Source organism: Ips typographus, linkage group LG8 (genome assembly GCF_016097725.1).
Source record: "Ips typographus isolate SLU linkage group LG8, UJ_Ityp_2.0, whole genome shotgun sequence".
Lineage (NCBI taxonomy): Eukaryota > Metazoa > Arthropoda > Insecta > Coleoptera > Curculionidae > Ips > Ips typographus.
Window position 1 is genome coordinate 8,535,075 of NC_138429.1, and position 23,984 is coordinate 8,559,058.

Consider the following 23,984-nt stretch of genomic DNA (forward strand, 5'->3'; position numbering starts at 1 on the left):
TTTGATCAAATTTGGAACAAGCACTTATGAAATTATTAGTCATTATGAATAACGTTTGCCAAAATTCTCCAGTAGCGTAGATAGAGGAAGATGGTTTTCATGTTTTTGCCTAATTTTCTACGTCTCTAGAGATTTTTCAAAAATTACAGTTTCTTTTTTGTTCCTGATGGAAAAGAAATTATCTCTTATAAAATTCTGATTTGAAACTTCGTTTACGAGACAATTCAGTTATTACGTTCAAAGAACCAAAACTAACCCAACTCAACTTAAAAATTGTGTTGGAAACGGAAAATTCACTAAAGAAGCTAAAAAAATTTCGTTGTAGCCAGTTTTTATAGTTTCCAGGCAAACTGAAAGACTAGTTTTGAAAATTGACTTAGAAAAGATAAAAATTTATTTCTGAAGCTGAAAAATTGTGTTTGTAACCAGTTTTCATGCAAATCGAGAGACTTTAATATAGATTATATCCCTCGTCTTCGACCACTCTCGCTCATGCTATTTGTTAAAACAAATTACTTAGAAACTCGTTTTTCCGAATTTTTCCGGAAAAATTAAATGCACTAGGGATATTACCCCCGAAAATTGGCTTGAAAACATAAAATACTACTTTTTCTACAATTTTTGACTACAAATTCATAATAATAATAATAATAATAATCTTTATTTCCAATTGGTTATTACAATAACAAATAGAAATAACGTCAAGAAAAATAAATAATGTAGAAAAATTACAGTATACAATATCAAAATTCTACTATCTTAAATAATCCTCAATACAATATGGCTCTAATTCAAGCAAAAGTTTCTTTACTTCATTTTTAAAACGTTTACATCCATTGATTTTTTTTATACTTAAAGGCAACTTATTATACAATTTTACGCACATATATTCCGGGTTTTTTTCTGATAGCTGGAGTCTGTGCTGAGCATAAGTAAGATGTTCCGCTCTGGTAAAATATCCAGTTTCATGTTGTTTCTCAAATAAGCTTTTATTCTTACTGACAAACATCAAACACTCAAATATGTATAAGGCATAGACTGTCATGATACCGCTGCTTCTGAAAACTGATCTACACGATTGTCTAAAGTCCATTCTTTTTACTATCCGTAAACATCGTTTTTGTGCGACAAAGACGCTCCTAACATGGCTGTCCCTTCCCCAGAAAATTATTCCATATCTCATTATAGATTCCAGATTTGCAAAATAAAGGATTTTCAATGATTTTTCGTTTAGATATTTTCCTACTACTCTAATACCATAAGTTATCGAGCTAAGCTTTCCCAGCAAGTGTTCAATATGAGTTGACCAATCCATATTTTTATTGATATAAATACCCAAAAATTTTGCATTGTCCACTGTTTTGATTGTACTATTTAAGATCTCCACTTCATTGATACTGTCTCGCCTTGATTGCTTTGTTTTAAAATATACTACATTAGTTTTATCTGTATTTATTATTAATTTGTTTTTAGTAAACCAATTGAGGATGTCTTCAGTTAAATATTTCGTATCCATTAATAATTTAGCTGCAGTTGTGTTGCCTAAAATTAAGTTTGTATCATCCGCGAAACTTATAACGTACTGATCAGGCTTCATTGCAGTGAAATGTAAGTCATTAATAAAAATCAAAAATAAAGTGGGTCCTAAGATACTGCCTTGTGGGATTCCTATGTTATTAACCAGTGAATTAGATTTGGCATAAACCGAGTGTTTTTCTATAGCGACAACCTGTTTTCTATTTTCTAGAAAAGATGACAGCCACCCCAAAGCGCATCCCCGCACTCCATACGCTTCAAGCTTTAACATCAACAAATCTATATCAAGAGAGTCGTATGCTTTTGATAAGTCGAGGAATATCCCCATTGCTGGCCTACCATTCTCCATGAAATTCAAAACCCTTTTGCTGAAGTCAAATATGGCTGTTTGAGTTGATTTGCCTTTTAGAAATCCATGTTGGCTAGTGCTAAATATTTCATTAGTGATCATAAAATCGACAATTCTTTTAGCCATGGCGAGTTCAAAGAGCTTTGAAAAACTTGGCAGTAAACTGATAGGTCTGTAGCTGTCAAAGCTTTGAGGATCGCCTTTCTTATAAAGTGGTTTTATTAGCGCGGTTTTCAACTCAGTGGGAAATTTACCATTCACAAACGAGCTGTTGATTAGGTAACTGAGTATGTCTTTTAGAATCAGAGCGGAACATTTTACGATGCTAGATGGTATCTCGTCTAGCCCGCTACTAAGCTTATTTTTTACTTGACTTGCCAGTTCGCATATTTCATCTGGTGTAACTGGGTTTAAGAACATGGATTGACAATTTTTAGTTATGCTGTGTGAAAACGGTATTTTCTTCAGATGTTTTTGCATATTAGGTACAATTGAATGTATAAAGTTATTATACGAACTGGCTATGCAATCAGCTCTTCCCTCTATTTGAATCCCACTTTTACCCTTTGCTTTCCCTGTTATTTCTTTGGTAATTGACCACATACATTTCATTTTGTTATCTGAATTTCTAATTTTATTTTCATATTTGTTTATGTGACTTAATTTTAGTATATTATCATATTCTTTCTTTGTTTGCCTATATTCAGTTTTATATTTATCACTTAATCTGCTAAGACTTAATAAAATATCTAATTTATGTTTGCAAGCACTTAATTCGGGGTTGGTTAATTTTATTTTCGTTTGTTTTTTAGTCTGAATCAATTTTAGAGGGAAGTTCTGATTGAAAATCGGAGTGAAAGTGTTCATAAAACTACTCCACTGTTGATCTATGTTATTACTATCTGATTGGTATACGTCTGCCCAGTTTTGCCTACCTAGCTCACACAGAAACTTATTTTTGGCATTTTCCGTGAAAAACCGCTTGTATTGCGTATCCATATCTATAACCTCGTTTGGAATTTCAAAAAGAACTCTCTGTGCCATGTGGTCAGATGCCCAATTCTCTATTACACTAGCTTCTATTAAGTCTGAATTTGTTAAAATATTGTCTATGCAGCTCTTTGAAGTGGCTGTAATTCTTGTATTTTCGAGTACACAGAGATATAAATTAAAAATGTTTAATATTGCAACAAATTCAGACCTCATCTGGTTTTCTTGTACCATTTCTATATTAAAGTCTCCGGCGAGAAAGATTGACTTTCCTTCATTAAATATTGTTTGAAGTAAAAGTTCTAATTTATCAAAAAATACCTTAACATTACCGCTTGGTGGTCTATATATTGCCACTACTATTATAATTTTTGTTCGACTTATTCGAACTTCCGCCGCCGCGCACTCAAATACTCCAGATACTGATAAGTTATTAAGTTTTTTTCGGGTTTTGGCACTCGCACTTTTCTCTACAAAGACCGCAGTCCCACCATGTTTACCTTCATCCCGACAGAACATCGAAGTCAGCTTGAAGTTCGTGATTCCTAATTGTTTTAGTTGACTCTCAGATTTCCAATGTTCAGATATACATAAGATTCTGCAATCTGGATTTTCTTCAATCATTTGATTTATGCAAAGTATTGAGTAGTTAGTTAACGATTGAACATTCTGGTGTATAATGCTTATTTGGAATCTCTGACTATTTGGTTTTATGACTTCATACAGGTTTTGGTTTGCTTGTAATGATTGGTCATTTGTTGATGTAGGTTCTATAAAAAATTATTGCCATAGTCAATTTGATTTTTGTATTGCACCAGTCTTCTTTGATACACGGGGCACTTTGTGTCTATTGCTGAGTGTTTGCTCATTTCGTGTGGAAGTTTCATTTTTATGCAATTTGGACATTGCCACTCTGTTGCTTGACAATCTTTTGCGTCATGTTCGCCAGTGCATTTATAGCAGCATTTTTTCTCCTTACAATATTTTGCCACGTGTCCCAGCCCTGAACAGTTGTAACAGATCGCAAGGTTAAAATGTTCTTCCACATGCAGTTTTGTCAGATCAAAGTTTATTGTTTCCTTCTTCAAAAACCATTTTACAATCTCTGGTTCGGCCTGCAGAATTATGTTCTCTTTCAATTGGTTTCTACACTGTCTTCTACTCACTACTGTTATTTTGTCCGCCGTTATTGGTGTAGACAGATCGTTCTTAATATCTTCATTTAGTCTTAAGAGTTCTTCCACAAGCTCTTCATTGGATGAGCCTTTGAGCACCCCTGTTATTGTAAACATAGGGTATACGTTTTTAGATTCTTTTACTGTTATGTTGTTTTTGTCTTTGAGCGCAGCTTTTAGCTTGTCTTGTTGTGCTTTGTTGCAGCTTTCAAGCACCAACGCTCCACTTTTTAAATATCTGATATTTCTGAAGCCTCCATCTAAATCTTTCAGTGACAGTTCATTTTTCAAGCAGTGTAGGGTTTCCTTTGGATTCGACACGTTTTTTATTTGGATAATTGTTTCGATCTTCTTAACAGTTTTTGGTGTCGACCATGTTGTAGGCGTCTTATTTGTTGGCAGGTTTGTTGTATCCGTGTGGGCTATTTGAGCATATGTTTTTTGAGTTTTATATGTTGGGTGTTGCGTATTTTTCAGTGTCTCTTCAGTGGTAATATTATCTAGGTGTGTAGATGTATTATTAACCTGTTGGGTGTTAAATTTATGTTCCAGCTCTAATTTTTCACGTTCCAGGTGTCCTATCTTGCAAGTTAACATAGTTAAGCATTTATGTATGACAATAATGTCATCTGTTACGGATTGAAGATGCGGTTTCTTGTTGCTTTCGTGACTTGCTGCCAGTTGTATATTGTCTAAGGCTTGAAAAATTGCTGTAATAAAATCTTCTGTTGTCGGTGTACTATGTTGGAGCTCTTCGGTTTTTCTATATAAAATATTTTCTTCATTGTTGTCATTATCTTGTTGTTTTGATTCACAATCTTCTGTTTGCGTTGTGCGTTGAGTGCCTTCACATTGTCTTTTGCTCTGTTGGCTGTTTGACGACGCTTCAGGTGACATTTCCAATCTGGATCTCTTATTTAAGGGGGTGCGGGTGTCTTCATTTTGAGGTGGGCTTCTTTCAATTTGAAAACTTGGCTTAAACAAATCGACGTTCCCCTGTATATCTGAATTCTTATCAGTTTGTTTATGTTCCGTATGTTTACTCGATGTCGATGTCGATACGGTTAACATCTCGGACGTTTCGGTTTCTGAATGGTGTAGTTTATTTATCAAAGTAAGATCGTTTGTGATATCGTGTTCCTTATCGGATGTATTTACGCCAATAATTTTTTGTATCTCTATAGTAGATAAACTGCTTACAGACCCTAATGAAGAACTTCTTGCCCTATCGTCTTGTTTTTTGAGGTGTTGTTTTTTCTTTACTGAAGGAAAGGCACCATCACTTGTATCACCCATTTTCCGTTTAAAACAATTTTATAAGTCACTTTTTACTACAAGAAAAGGTTAAAATCGGGAGCGTGTAAAAAATGTCGCACTCGTATCTACTACCTATACTATCTACATTTAAACCTTCAAAATTGACTTGAACACCAAAAAGTGACTCTGAACTAATGAAAAGTGACATCAGAAGCTTAAGCATTTGAAGAAAGTTTTCATAATTTGAAGACAAATTTCAATATTATGAAGTCTTGAAAACAAACTTTTCGTGCTCTTTACTTTGCTTTTCATTTTCTTAGAATTCTGGACTATTTTTGGTGCTTCAAAACTGCTTTCAGCTTGGAAAATCGAGTTTCAAGACTATCTTCACCAAGTTATTGACATAGCAAACTTAAATAGCAAAACAATTTTTACATTCTTCATAGACTTAAAATGGCATTACAAGCTTTGTCGCTATTAAATCGACTTAGACCTCAGTGCTAAAAATTCGAGTATTTCTTAATAATCTAGACTGTTTTTAGTGCTTTAAGGCTGTTTTCAGTGCCTCAAATCGAGTTTCAAGACTATCTTTACAAAGTTTTTGATTCAGGCCTAAAAGCCAGTTTGTACACTGTCCATAGTCTTAAAAATGTTAATTCAAGCTTCTTCTCTATTAAATTGACTTCTACACTCATAGGTGCAATAAATTGTAGCATCTCTAAAAAATTCAGGCTGTTTAAGACTGAAAAATCGAGTTTGACTATTTCCAAAAGTCAAGTTTCTTCAATAATAAAAGTAAAAAATTTTGGTACCAAATGCTACGATTTTGATTTTGGTACAAAATAGTCCTCAAATTGACTTGTTTCAGTCCAGAAAATTGAGTTGTACACCAATTAAAGTTCTGAAAATAGACTGTTGAACTCTCTTTAGTCCTAGTAAAGTCAGTTCTAGCCTCAAAAGTAAACTTTTAGATTATTTTTAGTAGTAAAAAATGAGTTTCATTTGTCTTGATTTCCGGACTGTTTTTAGTTCTAGAAATCCAGTTTCAGACACTCGACCAGGATGAAGTCTGAGAAAATGAATCATAAGACTGTTCCTAGTAGTAAATAGCAAGTATTTAGACTATTCAGTACAAATTTGGACTCTCACAAGTGTTTGTGAATGTTCAGTTTTACACTATAAAACGATTTTTTAAATTGAAATTTGGAGGACTGTATCTTTCTTAGGAAACGTTTTTCAGAAAAATGACATAATGCAAGTCAACTTATTTTTTGATTGGCTATCGATTGGTGAATTATTGACACTTAAAACTGGACCACCCTGTATATTATAACCTTTAAGGGTATAATCACAGATAAAAACCACGTATATCACAAACACATTTATTATTTTTTTTGTTTTCAATAATACGTAGATTGCAGTGAAACTAGATTGTAATAAATCCCTTTACTGTTGCATTCACATACCCTTAACTAAGCGTATAATTGTTCAAAATTCTTTGCACTTTTCGGGAATATCGACTCGTAGCCTCATTCAAAGCATTTTCCAACTCATTTACCAAATGCAACAGATTGGTTGGATCTGTCTGCAGTAAACAATGACGAGTTTCAGTCTCGCCTCCTTCATGCAAAGTTTTGAAAGTTAGATCCAAAGTTATCAGGGGAACTACTTCACACTTTAAGGCTCTAGAAGCCAACTGCAACAATACTTTAATCACGTGCACTAATTTGTTAAAGTGTCATACTTGAACTTCGAATCTCCATTCCAAATTGTAGTAATGAGGCACGGATAGTGCTATGTTACAGATTTTAAAAATGTCCGTTTTACTGGAACTGCAAAATTTGGTTAAAGTGTCAGCAGACTCCTGAGACAATCCCAACGCTAGTACAGCCTGATTAATTTCAGTTTCAGTTAACTAAAAATAGTAACAAATCAAAAACAAAATAGTTGGTTACGCATCAAAGGCAAACGAAAGTGTATAGTCTGTATTCGATCGGAGCCTGGTTCTTCTTTCGTTCCTCATCAACTATTGACTTTATCAAGAAATGTCAAATACGAAAGTGATAACCAACCCGAAGGTTTTGCAGAATTTACTTTTTAATATACACCGGGTGAATCAAAAAAGTTACATAACTCAGAGTTATGTTATTTCCAATAGGTACCCCATCGTATTATTTGATATTTTGATTCCAAAACTGGCTGTAGGAAAACCATGTAATTGACAGAGAAACATTGATAATTGCATGCGCGAAACAAAGACAGAAAACCTAAAAAAAAGTCCAAGTAGGCATAAAGTTTGCTGCGATGTTGTCAAACATCTCTTGAATCTCCTCTACTAGCTTAATTGCAAAATTAATTGTGTAGACTACAACATTCCTAACTATTTTAATTTATATCACAATGTGTTTGCGGGAAGTGTCCTCTGTTTGAAGTGTCTCTAACATGAAGTGGTGGGACAGCTCGCTACCCTCCTAGGATCCCAGGCTAGGAGAAGTTCGCACCCCTAAACGTGACATGGTGGAGGCGCCCCGTTCAATCCCCGTCTATTAATCTTCATATTGGTAGACACATCTTCGTAATCCAAGCCACTGAAGGCTCAGGAGGAAAAATGAATGAATAGAGGGTACAACCTGAGGTCAATAAAGCCACACATCCCGTTTGAACCGAGACCTAGAAGCTCGAGTGTGGGGGATACAAGAAGACAAGAGCCAGAGGGCCTACAGGAATACATCACCCTCACTGTAGTGAGACAGAAAGCAATAGTTGAAAAGAAAGAAGGCGGACAGGGGGACAACGAAGAGACAGAAAGCAAACTCGACGTAACAATAAGAGAGAAAAACTCACTAGCACAAGCACAATCAGAGAGATTAGAAAGCAGGAAGAAAGTGGTAGTAGGCACCAACGCCATGGCAGACGTTACAATCTCCACTGTAGAGACAGGAGAAATAACACCCGCACTACCCCAGTTCATCAGCCCCAAAACTTTCAAACCTTGTACATATTCAGCACCAGTATTTATATCTGCCTACGAGCGAACAGCGGTGGCTAACAACTGGAATGATGCCCTAAAAATACTGTACTTTCACTCCTTCTTACAGGGGGCTGCAATCATATGGTACAGAGAATATAAAGAAACTTACCCCGACAGTAACTGGCACCATATCTGCCAGGCCTTCCAAATCGAGTTTAGTGACGGCGACATCAAGTCACGGCTACTCTCAAAAGTGCGGGAAAGGAAACAAGAGTCCCTGGACTACTTTTACAACTTAAGGGTCCTATACGAAGAGTACAAGCAAGTGGTAGACCTTTACGAGTTCCAAGAAGTTTTCCACAACGGCCTAAGGGACGAATCCAGGGCAAGATACTGCTGGGTTACGCATTTCCCCAACCGGGCCCCCCGGATCTTGGAAGAAATAAAAATGCTGTGCATTACGATGGATAACGCCCCTGTGGAAACCACCCCGCCACCAGTATTCAGACCACAAAGCCAATTCGAATACGACTCTGCCCTCGAAGAACGCCACCACCCAGAAGGGCGTATGATGCAAGACACACGCCTCCACCAGAGAGGCGCACGTCTCCACAAGAACTAGAGATAATAGACTGCGGGAAAATAGGGCACATTGCTGCAGGAGCAGGCAGCAGTACCCAAACGCCAGGGGGTGGCAAAACTAAGCCCTGTCACCCTTTCCACTCAGGGCCCGACGTCCTGCAAAATTCTACACATCAACACAGTGGTGAACGGTTACTATGTACCAGTATTAATCGACACTGGTGCAGAATTAAACATAATAAGCCACCACCTCACAAAAAGGGTGTACAAGCGTGGCCAATACCCCATCCTGCTACTGACAGCAAGAGGGCAAAGAATAGCTAGTCAAGGAGAGACATGGGCCTCTCTTGAACTTAGGGGCAACAAAAGTAAGTGAATTGAAACTCAAAGCGACAGTATTAACAGGCCCACCTCAACCCTTGGTATTAGGAATGGAGTTTTTAAGGGAAATGAGGGCCTCCATATGTTTAATAAGGAACACACTCAGCTTGGCACACAACATGATTATACCAGTGAGACAGAATATAAAAAGCACCCACAATCTTATATTAGAGCCAAGCCAAGGGAGCAGCATACGAAGCTGGAAAGAAGTTTTCCGAGAAATATCCGCATCAATTTTCAGCAACAGAGCAACATAACAGACAGAGGAGTCGCAAAAGCCATTAGAAAGACACAGGCAAAATAAGCTTAGGTAGTACGACCAGTTTAGGCAGTACAAACAGTTTTGCAGGTCAGAAACACCAAAATGGCATTAGAGGAATCTGATCCTTTAAAATGACACCAGAAGTTTAAAAACTGTTTTCAGTTGCTTAGATTCTCAAGGCTGAGAGAAAAACTGGTTAAGTTTGATTTGGTTTAACCTACTAACCAGTGTTGTCATATCTTTAATTATGATAACAAAGCATCTTTACAGACTCAAGCATTGGACGACGTGTTTGGATCCTACAATTTGCGAATGCTTTCCGACGCGTATTACCCGTGATTGTTCTTCAATTCTAGATTATTACTGCACCAATTTTGATTTGAAAGATGGGACGGTGGAAGATTTTCCTTCAGCCCTATCTGATCATGAGTCTGTTTTGGTTGGGTTCGCGCCTGGGGTTGGTCGAGGATTTCAGGGGGGGCGGATGGGCAGAGTGTTCAACGCGAAAAATTTCGAAATCTTCAGGGAGCGGTCCGCGGCCGTGCTGTGGGATATGCTTGCCTGTTCGCCCTGTCCCCTGGATTCATTTTACCGTGGGCTGACCGATCTTTTCAACGAAACCTTTCCGATTAGGAAGTTGAAGAATAAAAGGAATAGGCCATGGGTGACATCTGGCCTGAGGAGAGGCTCCTCGAGGAACTTACGCTGTCTTCACTATATTCGCAAATTTAATATCAACACAGGCTTTTTTGTAACATATTTTAATTCATATAAGCGAATTTATAGGAGGACCATTAGGAGTGCAAAGGAGATGTATTTTAGACACCGCTTTTCAAGGGCTCGTAACAAAACAAGGGAAAATTGGTCTATCATAAATGACTTGAGAGGCAAACACGCCTCGTGTAACGGTGCGAATGACTTGGAACCCGATGCTCTGAATGCTTTTTACTGTTTTGTGGCGGAAAGAACAACCTCTAACATTGTTACTGACGGGGATCCATTGGATTATCTTAGTAAGGTAAGCATTCCTTGCAGTTTCTACTTTTGCCCTACTGATGTGGCTGAGCTGAGGGACGTGATTTCGCGCATCGTGAATCGTAATTCCTCCGGGTACGATGGGGTGTCCATTAGGGTGTTTGAGAGCCTTGCGGAGCCAGCTTTTCCATTTCGCTTGCGGATGCAATTAACGTTTCTTTTGAGACAGGCGAATTTCCTTCCTGCCGGAAACGGGCGATAGTGATCCCGTTACATAAGGGTGGGAACTCGGTGGACCCATCGAGGCTGGTTGGTTTTTTGTCCGCTTTTGACATTTTAGACTCCTCCCAGTTTGGTTTTCGGGAATCCAGGAGTACGAGCGATGCAGTTTTTTCACTTCTAGAGACACTCTACACTAGCCTTAATGCTAGGGATGTGGCTGTGGCAGTATTTTGCGATTTTTCAAAGGCTTTTGACTGCGTGGATCGGGGGGTGCTGCTGCGGAAACTTCACCGCTATGGGGTGCGAGGGACGGCTGCTCGGTGGTTTGAGGAGTATCTTTCGGCTAAGATCCAGGTGGTGAGGACTGGTGGCGGTGAGTCTGCGCCCTTGGTGTGTCATCGCGGCGTTCCTCAGGGTTCCGTGTTGGGCCCTATACTTTTCTTGATTTATATAAATGACCTCGCGACGCTGAATGTTCGGGGTGCATTCACACTTTTTGCCGACGATACGACTCTTCTTTGGCATGCGAGAACGGGTGGAGGCCTCAGGGAGATGACAGCCTTGGATCTTCCAAAGGCTAAGGGATGGTGTGGTGCAAATTCCCTTAGCTTAAACATCACCAAAACAAATATACTCACCTTTGGTTGTGATTTTGAAGAGTTATATATTGGCGATCAGCATATTGAAAACAAGTCGGTCACGAAGTATCTGGGTCTTACCATTGACGATAAGCTTAAGTTCTGCTAGGATGGTGTATTTCTCACTTTTTGAGTCGCATCTGCGCTGTGGTATAGCGTTTTGGGGATTTTGTTCTCGGCAGCTGTTTAACTCAATTTTTGTCATACAGAAGAGAGCGCTCCGGTTCATGGGCCGTGTGAGAGCTAGGGAGCATTGTAGACCACTGTTTGTTAAGCATGGAATACTGATATTGACGTCTTTGTTGGTCCTCGAGACGGTGTGTCAGATTCACAAGACAGCTTGTGATGGAATTTCTGATTGTTCACATAATACGAGGTTGAGCAGGGAACAGCGTTTGCGCCTGCCTGTGCCCCGGTCGACTCTTGTCAGGGGGTCGATCGTGTATGAGGGCCTCAAAATCTACAACCATCTGGACAGAAAATATAGACTAATGCCATACCCACAATTTAGAAGGCCTTTGCTTTGTACACAAAAATTCTGTTCTTATTACAATAAAGCGTATTTTGACTTTGACTTTAGAAAGCCCATTTCATTGACTATCTATTGACGTACAAAAGCTTAGTATTATAGTGTGTGGATCAACTTTGACGCCTTCTAGCGACCCAATCAATAAATCAACCAACCAGTGTTACCATATTCTTGGAAAGCCCATTTTATTGGCTATCCATCGACGTAAAAAAATCCATACATTATGTGTCAAATAAGAGAGTTATTCACGATTGAACATTTTTTGGTAAAACTTGCAACGTGATCTAGAAAACACGTGGAAAAACTGGTTTGGGTAACGATGAAAAAAGTCACTTAATTTTTTTCATTTTACATGAAAAATAATTAAAATAGCCGCAAAAAACGGTCAAAATGGTGGAATTGTGTGTGCGTGTGTCACGTGACTTTAACACAACAGAAAACTAGTAAAATTTTAGAAAAAGGCATGTCAAAATGACCTGGAAAACAACCACGTGACCCTGTAAAAACTGGTTGGAATAAACACGTCAAAATGTCGGAAATGTCACGTGATCTAAAAAAACCTTGTTAAAGACTATCAAATAACAAAAACAATTAATAAAGAATTTAAATGTAAAATAACATAATTATGTGTTCAGATGTTTTGATCCACCAATATGTAAGTCCTGCAACACCTTCAAATAGTGGACTATAACTTTCGTATTTGATGTTTTTTGATAAAGTTCATGAGATAAGAATATAAGCAAATCACCCTGTATACAATTGATTTTTGGATGAAACCTTTGAACTGTCTGTTCACGATCTTTTTGGACTTATTCTATCCATGGAATTGTGACATTTTGGCCCCTGTAGATTTTTCAATATGATTTGTCATAAGGTATGACAATTTTTCTTTCAATTTATTTGTGGTGTTGCCAACAATAGAAATTCACTTTAAATTAAGTATAATTAATTTAATTTACTCTTGCCATACTATAACATTGAATGTGTACGATTTTTTGATTAGTAATTTACTATAGAAATTTTGCAAAAGGCCAAAAACTATCAGAATGACTTTATGCACCCAGTGGACTAGGTTTACACCTACTTGGAACAGAGTGTTACGTTCTTTTTTGAACACTCTGTATATGTCCAATCGTCTTAAAGTTAGCACGAAATAAAAGAACAGTACAAGACAAACATTTTAAGTTTTTTGCTGAAACTGACGATTTTCCTGGAAAAGTTCTCGGTTGTCAAGTTTTCGCCATAGAAACCCAGGCAGAAACAAACATTACAGTGTCATTTGTGTGTAAAAAGTTACAGATCCATGTAATAATTACCTGATGTCTGGTGGCTAGTAACACTAAATTAACCAAACCCAAGACGCAACATTGTACTACATCAGCTGAAACATTTAGTTTTGATGAGGCAGAGTTGTACAGCTTGTTATTAGCTCCTTTATGAATATACTCCGACGATAATCTGCAGAAATCCGCAACAGCTAAAATAGAAATACATAAGTTGAGTTTGCACAAAAGTGTAAGCAAAAAATCAATGTCCACAAAATTTTTATTCTATAGCTCTTAGTTCCCATGTTTCTAGTGTGGCAACTACTCATCTTCAGGGGCTTAACAATGGTCACATGTGTCTGGCTGTCATTTTATAAAGGGGGACAACATAACCCAGATTGCAAAAATGTGTCAAGAAAAAGGGAAATTCATATATTTAGAGATGGTTTGTTTTTTATAATTTTAGAATCTTGATAAAAAACAGAATAGAAGGAGAATCTACTGGTTTTTAATTTGAGAAGGGGAAAAAACCATCAAAAATCCAGTGTAGTAGAAAAAACAGTATTTCTATCTTCAAATACCAAATACTCAATAAACTTTAAAATTATTTCAAATCTCAAGAACTTAAACAAAAGGATTCGAATATTTGAGCAATTACTGGTATTGGAAATATTTTGTGGTATTTCAAATATTATTGGGCCAACACGCACTAGTGCCCTCTTCTTCGGATTGGACTTGAACAATATGACCACCAGAAGGATGCATTTTTCACTTGGAAGTGCAATTGTCGCTGTAATCAAGTGAAAATTGCATCCTTCTCGGTGCGTATTCTTGAAAGGAGGGAAGTGACTTATCAAGTGGAAAGTCAGAAAAATGTGACAGAAATTTGGCATTGTCAGTTTCTTCGGTCACATTCTATCAACACTCTATCTCATGAGAATTTCTCTGATTTCAAGAATTAGTAACAAATTGGCGGCACATCTAATTAAATTTGACAAAATAAAACTAAAAAAGGTTATATTATAGAATTGACAGTTTATTTTTATTCAGGATATAGTCCACATAAGCTATTTATGTACTAAGGGCGTTAGAGAGAACATATAAGCGGGGCAATATGATAACGCCCGCCTATAATGCCCTCAGGCTGTTATGTTTCATGCTTGCAATGCTTTAGAAAATCTTGCATTCAAACTTGTTGCCCTAAAGAAACAGCTTTTATGCATTTTATAATTATTTTTACTATTTGTCCCATAACCATAAAATTCATTCAAGCTGTTTCTAGGGCAACAATCTTCATGCATGATTTTCGGCAATTTTACATGCACTTACCATATTACTATTGAACATTTTCGAATTACCGTTTATTAATACCTTTTTTGCTCCATAACGTAACCATGGTTTAGTGGAATAATAGAGGAAATTAGTTTTTTTATTTATAGATAAGTCCTAAGTCGCTGGTGATTAGAACCAGACACACTTATGATAAAAATAACAGACTCTACATTATTTACACATGTTGTACTTCAAAAAATATAAACTGGATTTCAGAATCTATAACATGTATTTCATTATCGTACATTTTCTTTTAGAAAACGTAAGTTGCATTTCAGATTCTTCTTCTTGAAGTGCCTACTCCATTCAATGAAGATCGGCAACAGTTCTGGCAAAATCGTCTCTGTCTTGGACTCTTCTTATTCTAGGGAGTTTGAATCTAAGCCTGTCCAATCCCTTATGTTTTTCAGCCAAGAGCACTGTCTACGTCCGGGACCACATTTTCCACTATAATCATTTGTAGGAATCTGTACTTGTCCTCTCTCATGACATGGCCAAGGTAAGCAGTCTTTCGCTTTTTTATAGTCTCGAGAATTGTTAGATCTTTGTTCATTCTATGTAACACCTCTTGATTGGTGGTATGATCGGTCCATGGAATGAGCAGCATCCCACATCTCAAATGCTTCCAGCTTGTTAATACTGCTGACTTTCAGCGTCCAGGCCTCGACTCCATACAGTAACGTGGAATACATATAACATCTAACAAAGTTGAATCTTATGTTTAAATTAAGTAACAAAAGGAAGGGAATGATGACACGCAGTCGTCTCCACAATACTTTACTTCAACCTTCAAAGGGTAAGGCCTGCTTTTACCCTTTGCCTTGCTCTACCTGCTTGCTTTTGGTAAGGGAGCAGGCCTTACCCTTTGAAGGTCGAAGTAAAGTATTGTGGAGACGACTGCGTGTCATTCCCTTCCTTTGGACTTGTACAACTCCACTGAAAGAATATGGACTACTACTTCTTTTTAAATTAAGTGTTCTGTCGGTTAACAGGTTCCGCATTTTAACCAAATTGGATCTAGCTTGCTCTATACGGAATCTAATTTCTATCTCAGGGTCCAGATCCTCGCTGAACTTCCTAGCTATTTAAACTTTGTGACTTGCTCTATTGGTGAACCGTATATATTTATGTTGAAGTAGTTGTTCGGATTGCCACTTATTTGCATGGTCTTTGATTTTGAGATATTAATCCTTAGTCCCATTTCGTCACCTGAGGTCGAATAGGCGTTCCGAACTGTCTACGATTATCACTGTGTTGTCAGCAAATCTTAAGTTGTTTATGAGCTTCCCATTGACTTTCAGACCGTCTTCTGCCTCGTCCAAGTCATTTTGGAAAATAGCTTCTGAATACATATTAAAGCATATGGGATATGGGTGGGGGTACACACCATTGTCTGACTCCACACCTTATAGGTACGGTGTTTTTTAGTTTGACAGATGCCACTTGCTGTTCATAAAGATTCTGTACGATTTTTACATCTTGGGCGTCGACACCTTTTCTTTCCAGCAGTTCTAATAGTGTGTTGTGATTGATACAGTCAAAAACCCTTGTCTAATCTATAAATCACAAAAATACCTCCTTCTGTTGATCTCTGCAATTTTGCAACAGGGTAGACAGTGCGAACCAGGCTTCCCTGGTACCCATTCCTTCACGGAAACCCATTTGTACTTCGCTTACATCCTGCTCGCACTTCTTACGTATGCGCCTATGAATAATCTTCAAGAACACCTTTAACACCTGGCTCATTAGGCCGATCAATCGGAATTCTGCGCTCTTTCGTGCTCCGGGCTTTTTATGTTGGGTATGAAGGTTGATTTCAGCTAATCACGGGGGATTCATCCTGACTTATAGAAATCATTAAATAGTTGTACCAAAACGTGTATGTTTTCCTTCTCTATAAGTTTTAGAATATCTGGGCAGATGTCATCTGGGCCGGCTGCTTTCCTAGTTTTTATCTCACTTGGTGCTTTTTGAACCTCAGAGTGGAGTATTCCCGGTGTCGGCTCCGTCGGATCTTGACTGCAGAAAGGTGGTTGCTTTCAAATGTATCAGCTACATATTTTGTCCATACCTCCCTTAGTTCGATATTGTCTGCGATTTGTTTTTTGTCTTGGTTAAGTACTGAGTATTTTCGGCTACCTGTAATTTCCTTGACCTTCTTATGTAGGTTGAAGAGGTCGTGCTTTTTATATAGTTCTTCCACTTCTTGGCATCTTTCTTTCATCCATGTTTCTAACTTTTCTTCTGATAAGTTTTTGGGTTTTCCCATATTCATCTGCATTTGTATTTTTGAAGCTACGTCTCTGTTCCATTAACATAAGTATTTCTTGAGTCATCCAGTCCCTTTGTTTGTTGTTACTAGCGACTTTTGTGCACCTAATACAGCACTCCTAAATAAATTCCAGGTGCCTTCGGTATTGTCAGGGCTCCCGGTGTAAGAACTGACTATCCGTTTTCTTGTAGGACACTTTCGAGCTCGTTGTTAAGTTTGTCAGTGATTATTTGACGTTCGAACTCTCTCTGTAATAGTGCTACGTTTGGCTTGATGGAAAATGTTTCCTTAAGTTTCTTAAGTCGAAAGCGTGCTACTAGGGGAGTATGGTCTGCTCCTGGGTACGTCCTAACACTAAGAACTCCATGTCTATATCTTTTTGGAACCAATATATAGTCAATTTTGATTCCTGACTGGATAATCCGGGGTGTCCTGTGGGGATTTCCATGTGTAAAGAAGTCGTGCGGGTAGCTTAAACCATGTGTTGGAAACCATTAGCTTCTTCACCTGGCAGAACGGCAATAACAAAAGCTTGAAAACAGCAGATACAATAACGGGAGATCAGATGCCGCTTAGGAAAAGCCAGAACTGTTTTCAACCGTCTTAGAAAGGTCCTATGTAACATGCACTTGAATATTGCTATAAGAACACAGGGCCTAAAGTGTTACGTATTCTCCACGCTTCTATACGGAGTGGAAGCCTGGATCTTGACAGGTGCTACATTTAAACGCTTTGAAATGTGGTGCTACCGCCGCATGCTCAGGATCTCATACACTTACCATATCAGAAATAACACCGTTATCCAACGAATGCAAAAGGAATTGGACATTTTACATAGTGTGAAGACAAGTATCAACTTATCCAACTAATCGTGCAGGGCAAATTAGACAGTGTAAGAGGTCGAGGACGCCGACGAACATCGTGGCTGAAAAATATTATAGACAGTGGACGGGAATGACGACTGTAGATTGGCTGTCGACAGGATTATATGGAGCAACATGATTGACAACATCCATAGAGGATAGGCACTGACAGAAGAAGAAGAAGTTGCATTTCAGATTAGTCACTTGTATTTTAGAACGCGTCATTTGAACTTAGATTTTTTTATGTTTCTATGTGGTTAATAGTCCGTTGATTTTTTTTAATATCACTTGAAGCAAAAAACGGCCTATCCGTAGTAGCCCAAGCTTCACCTGTATTGGCACAAGCAACTGATCTTTCCCTATCCTTTTTGGAATATTTTCTGTAAGTTTTTCTCTGCAATGCACTATGTCCAGTAACTATACTGGACTAACTATACTAGTAAAACCAGGAGTAAAACGCTTATGTTTTGTTTTTGATACTACTCCCTTAATTAAAGTTGTGACTAGTAAATGTACTCTCTGTTAACTGACATCTGACTGTTGCCATCCTTTATCTCATTTCGTTAGACAAAGAGCGACCACAAAATGTTGATTTATAACATCGTACTACCAGCTTGACAGATCAGTTAATGTTTTGAAAATTTTGGAGAAATAATTTTTTAAGATGTTAGTTTGCCTTTTTGAGGACATTTCCCAAAAATAAAAATATTTTCTAGGGATTCCTTGGGCCTCTTTTTACAACAATTTTTTTTTGCAAAACTACATAACTAACCAATTAGTCAAAAAAAAAACAAGTAACAAAACCCAAAGAAAGTGGTGGCTTGGGTGGTGGATAGTAGTAGCCTGCTTACCATATCATTAGTTCATTTGTGGACTGGATTTTTAGATGGTTATTTGAATGTTACATTGTATTTATTTAACAATGCCTTAATTTAGAATGTGTGGTGTACCTACCACAAATATAGACAAATTTAGGTTTATGTGCCCAAATAAATGTGTGCTTGTACGAAAAGTCACTCAATTAGATGTTATGTACTAAATGCAAAACAATGCCTTGAGTGCAAAGAAATGTCAAAAAATTCTTGGGAATGAAAATAATGTCATGTTAATGCATTAAGAGCAATGTGGACATAATACAAGGAAATGTGATGCACTGTAGCCGAGGGGTAGATCGCCGAGGTAATTTGGTGTACACACTCAAGGTAATTCGAGGTATTATGTGGCACTTTCCCATTATTACGAAGCATTGTGAGGTATTACGAGGCATTTTAAGATATTTATAAGGCATTTGAGAGTATTTTGAGGCATTGTCTGTATATTTCAAAATGTAGTGTATAACAAAATTGACTGAAAATTGAACAGAACAGCTAGGCACATGTACTTTGTTACATGATATTGAGTTGAAACAATATTCATTACAAATTATTATTCAAATGTATCAATTTTTCAACATTTAAACTACATTTTTAAAGTCACGTGACTGTTTTTGACAGGTGTCATCTGGCTTTTACAGTGATGCAAGTTCAAAATTGTATTTTTAACGTCACGTAACGTGTATTTTACAATTTCAGCTTTTACAACTGTCTAAATCAAATTTAACAAAGGATCAACATTTAAATTACATTTTAAAGTCACATGACTGTTTTTGACAGGTGTCAGTTGGCGAGTGGAGATGGTGGGACCTCTAAGCGGAAACGTCGATTCCTAAAAGTCTTCGGGGAATTGTCTTGTGCAGAGCACTTCCAAGAGGCGGAAAGGGGGAAAACCTAGGAGAAGACCACTGACTATATCTTTTGCTCGGATCGTGCCTTTAAGCGATTTTTTAGAACTTTTTGTAGCTATATGGGGCTCAGGGGCTCTAGTCCGACTATCTGAGCCTCTCTCGTAACGAGCTGGCAAAATACCCCTAGCTGGTAGTGCCAAAAAAACCCAGAAACAACAACCCGTAATTTCAGGCAACGGTACAAAAAATATTTTTTGTTGGTCACAGTTTGGAAAAACCTCAAAAGTCACCTAACCTTAGAAAATCATTTTTTTTCGTTTTGACAAGAGTCAAAACTCAAGTACAAATTGTAAAAGCAGGCATGCTACTTAATCCAACCTAAAAACTGTCACGTGACCATAAAAAAATAATTTCAAAGGTGTATTTTATCAAGATTTATCATTATCTCAATACCAGGGGCCTTAGAACTAAATTTAAGAATGCCACAAATGTGTAAACATTTGAAGGTATCCTAAGGCCGTTTAAATAATTTAAAGGCATTTTGAGCAATAATAGAAGCATTGTGAGGTATTATGTATGCAAAAAGGCATTTTGGTGTAAAAAAAATTATCGGCGGTCTACCCCTCGACTAGCCCTGTTGATCAATGCAGGTCACAATGCACATTTATTTTGGAAATTTAGAAATATATTGAGATCAGTGGATAGTTGTGGAATTTTCTACTTTTAGGCTTTGGCTTCCCATACCATATAGGTATTACATAATTTATTGACACACTAACACTGCATGGCATTTAACTGATGCCTCACTTTAATGTACTCTTAAAGCTGCATGGTATCACTATTATGCCACTTACAAAGGTTTGGTCTAAAACTGCGAGGCAATAATGCTATCACACACTGCTGTGTAAATATAATGGTGGCTGAGAATGAAAGAGTACACATACCAAGTAAAAATTGATATTTTTTCATTGTACTGCCAGGGCTTGTTGCAACAACATGTTGAACAAATAAATAAATCAATAATCACTGTTGAGCTATTTTAAACACCACAAGCCATTACAATTACCTATTATTATAATATGTTAATACTTACTTTGTTGTGGCTGGGAGGCAAGTATCTTCAAATGCTTTTTGTGGTGGCTAGTAAGTGATAATACCATATTTTATGATGGATGAGTAGATTGTAGGATATACTATCGCTAAAAATAATAATTGTAATCAATAAATAAATACACTACCAAATTTTCTGTGGAAACTACTTATTATAAACTATGCACTTCAGGAAAAACAACGACTACTACAACAGAAGATTGTTGATCAAATGTTAATGATACACAACAAATCACTAATTGGTATTATCCATATCATCTATTTAATTTGTTTAATCAACAAAATTCTACTTTAATATTTTTGTTTGTGTTTACTATTTAGAATATTTTGACAAGTGAAATGAAATGACACTCTCTACAAAAAGTGGTTAGGTTGATTTCTACTTTCCACTCCCAAATGCATTAGAGCACCGCCCTCTATACTAGAAAGCCTGAAATGTCACTTTTAATGGCGGCGGTTTTAGTTTTATACACAAACCTATTCAAATGTAGTAAGAAATATGTTTTTTTTTTATTGTTTCGTGTAGTTGATTGCAAGTTGTGAGTGAAAAATCAAAAAAAGGTTCATTCCTGATCCAGATATGTATTAGATAGAGCCTTTTATACACAATCAAGTCCAGCCTAAACAAATTTGTTCTGGAAAGTACAACGCACAGCAAACTAGTTTTAAACTCTGTTCAATGTAAGAAAATCTGTAAATCCTTGAAACTAGGTAAGCAAAACTGGTAAATGGTTAGGTTAGGTTAGGTTAGGTTAGAAGTTTTCGTTTTCGATAACGCCACCAAGTCTCGGTATACTTCACCAGGTGTGCGTAACTGCCGACCAAAACACAACTGTGTAGCACTAAATCCAATCGCATCATTTCGATTTACAATGATTTTCCTTAGTTAAGTTAGTTAACTGAGTTAACATCGCCAATTGTGTTTTAAGATTACTGTTCCGTCTCTCGACCGGATTGGCTTCTGGGTGATACAAGATTTTGTACAAATCCTAGGGTGTGTGCCACGTACTGCATTACTTCCGCAACAAATTGGGTGCCATTATCACATAAAACGCGCCGTGGTGTTCCATAGAATAACTTCATCTATAAGCACTCGTGAACAAGCTTCGGCTGTGGCTGACTTCAGTGCAAAAAGTTCAACCCATTTGGTAATAGGGTCTTCGATGATATATACCCACTTCTCTCCAGTTTCAGTTTCTTGAAGCGGTCCAAACAGGTCCACAAACAACACCTCAAACCGTTGAACTAGTACCGGAGCTTGCAGGAAACCAGCTGGTTTTCTGTTGTTTGGTTTAAAATGATTGGCATTGGATTCACTTCCTGATGTGGTTGATGACGTCGCGTCTCATAGTCGCCCAGTAATACTTCCATGAAACTTGATGCAACGTCTTGTTGCCATAATGTCCGGCAACTGGAGAGTCATGACATTCGAAGACAATTTCTGGAATATACTCTTTTGGTACTACAAGTTGAGCGTCCTCTAAGTTCAATGGTAACTGAGCAAATACCGCAAAATTCAGATTCCTCGGTGCATGGCGGTCTGGATAATGCATCAGCAATTTACATCGTCCTGGTGTATATTCAATATTTAGGTCATATCCTTGTAGCAGTAAGGCCCATCTTGCTAGTAGTCTACTTGGAGATTAAAGTGCATCAACCAACGCAGTGGCTGATGATCTGTAAGTATGCGGATTTTACACCCTTCAATGTATCCTGGAAACTGTTAAACACACGACTGCTAGGGCTTCTCGCTCCGTTGTAGAGTAGTTTCTTTCGGCTTGTATGAGAAGGCGGCTTGCATACTCAACAGGGCGTTCGTTGGGGCCCTCCCCCTGGAGGCTTTGCTGTTCCAACAAACTCTGTGCTTGACATTTCCTGGGGGTGGAAGATTAGCTATGGCAGCAACTTTATCAGGATCTGCTGCAATGTCTTCACGTGTACCTAAGTCTGTGTCCAAGTTACTTTACATTCGCACACAAAAACGAACGGTTTGCACTGAGTTTAGCTAGTTAGTTAGTTAGTTAGTTAGTTAGCTGGTCATCCTGGTGGAGGTCTTGGCATATTTTTGGATGATCAAGAGAGTTAGAGGGCTAATCAATTAATCATCCAAGAATATTGGTGGGGAGTTTGGATCGGAAGTTAGGAGGTTGATTTCCTTACCCTATTGCCTATATAGGTAGGCGGAGGGAAATCTGGGAGGTTGTAACGAAGTTACTAAGTTTTTACCGTCTTCTTAATTAGATCGATCAACCGGAATCATCAATTTAATTGCTAAAGTTCCCACAGTCGGATTTTCTCCGTTCTTGTCAGTTTAGGATCGGGACGTCGGTTACTTTTCGTTCGGGTCATAGCGATGTGTCGCGGAAAACCGCTAGTTGATAAATACGTGGTTAATAAGTTTTACGCGGCCGAATGTGGCTATAGTACCGCAGTTAACCTGCAAAGGTGTCCTGCCGACACTCAGTGTGTGGCAGTGCGCCCGCTTCCGGTCCCCCATACATGGTACGAAGGTGAGTGGGGCATTGCAGGTAATAAAACTGGCCTGCACGTGGAAAACGGCCTCTTCCACCTGCGGTCAGCGCCCGAACCTGTGCACCTGCTCTGACTCGAAAGCCGACTAGCAGTAAGTACCGTCCAACCGCTTATACCGGTACGGCATTTGGTCCTATACCGCAATACCTGTCCGTTCCTTTCGTTTCCCAGTATTTAGTACACCGTAGCTAGCCGTCGTGGACTCGTAACGACCCGACGGATTTTCCAGTATTTAGTACACCGTAGTTGGCCGTTCTGTGTTCGTAAGGTCCCGAAGGTCTTTCCTTGTTACCCGTAGCTAGCACCCGGATCTCCTGTCCTGTCCTTAACCGACAGGACAGCTGCTGTAGACACCATTAACGCGTACGCCTATTATCTGACCGCTTTTACTGGTGCGTTTAGCTGCTTTGTCACCCGCGTCCCGACTTACACGCTTTTGGTTGAAATTGGTCGCTTAAAACAAAGTTACACGCTCTCTCTCATCTTTTCACTTGCTTTTGTTTCTGTTTAGGACTTAAGAGACCGTTAGGGTTCCGACATTTGCTTTACGATTGGTTCTGTGTTCGTTAATTTTTTTTTTGTTTATATGTTTCATAAATGTTTCATAATTTTTGTTTAATTGTTTCAAAGTGTTGATTGCTATTTTAGTTCTTTTGGAAACACGACCCGGTTAGCTTGTAAATTAATTTCTGACTTTCATTGGGCCTGTCAACCTTGCAAAACCTTAGCGACCGCTTTCCTTCTTCGGCTGTCTTAAAAGCTACCCCGGTAGACGGAGCGTTTTCCTGGTTTACGCTCCGCGGTTATCTGAAACCAGGTGGCGCCCGAGGCATTTAACATCAGACTAGTGTCAAAAGGGGCATTTGATTTGAATCCCCAACAAAAGAGCGTCACAAGGTGTAGCCAGAGCCCGGTTAGCACCGAGTTAGCTACGGTTGAAATATACCCAAGTTTTGAGAATAAATTCTCGCCAGCCGGGGGAAAAGTCGTTGGTGGGGGGTTGGTCTTCTTCATCTTGGC

At 38.1% G+C, this 23,984-nt stretch overlaps 2 protein-coding genes across 4 annotated transcripts; both read right to left on the bottom strand.

Moving 5' to 3' along the window:
- Positions 1-6,675: 6,675 nt before the first annotated feature.
- On the bottom strand, positions 6,676-20,769 carry LOC145733027 (COMM domain-containing protein 2). 3 transcript variants are annotated; one of them, XM_081985630.1, is made up of 5 exons: positions 20,586-20,769; positions 20,416-20,521; positions 13,184-13,344; positions 7,052-7,222; positions 6,676-7,003 (listed from the first exon to the last, which is right to left on the bottom strand). In XM_081985630.1, the coding sequence occupies exons 2-5, from the start codon at positions 20,480-20,482 to the stop codon at positions 6,776-6,778; spliced, it is 627 nt and encodes a 208-aa protein (XP_081841756.1). In that variant the 5' UTR covers positions 20,483-20,521; positions 20,586-20,769; the 3' UTR covers positions 6,676-6,775. The 3 variants fall into 3 exon arrangements, with proteins under 3 accessions (XP_081841756.1, XP_081841754.1, XP_081841755.1); XM_081985628.1 differs by having other exon boundaries at positions 20,582-20,769; XM_081985629.1 differs by having other exon boundaries at positions 20,416-20,769.
- On the bottom strand, positions 10,298-11,701 carry LOC145733029 (uncharacterized). The gene is made up of 2 exons (XM_081985632.1): positions 11,420-11,701; positions 10,298-11,308 (listed from the first exon to the last, which is right to left on the bottom strand). The coding sequence occupies exons 1-2, from the start codon at positions 11,565-11,567 to the stop codon at positions 10,941-10,943; spliced, it is 516 nt and encodes a 171-aa protein (XP_081841758.1). The 5' UTR covers positions 11,568-11,701; the 3' UTR covers positions 10,298-10,940.
- Positions 20,770-23,984: the final 3,215 nt, after the last annotated feature.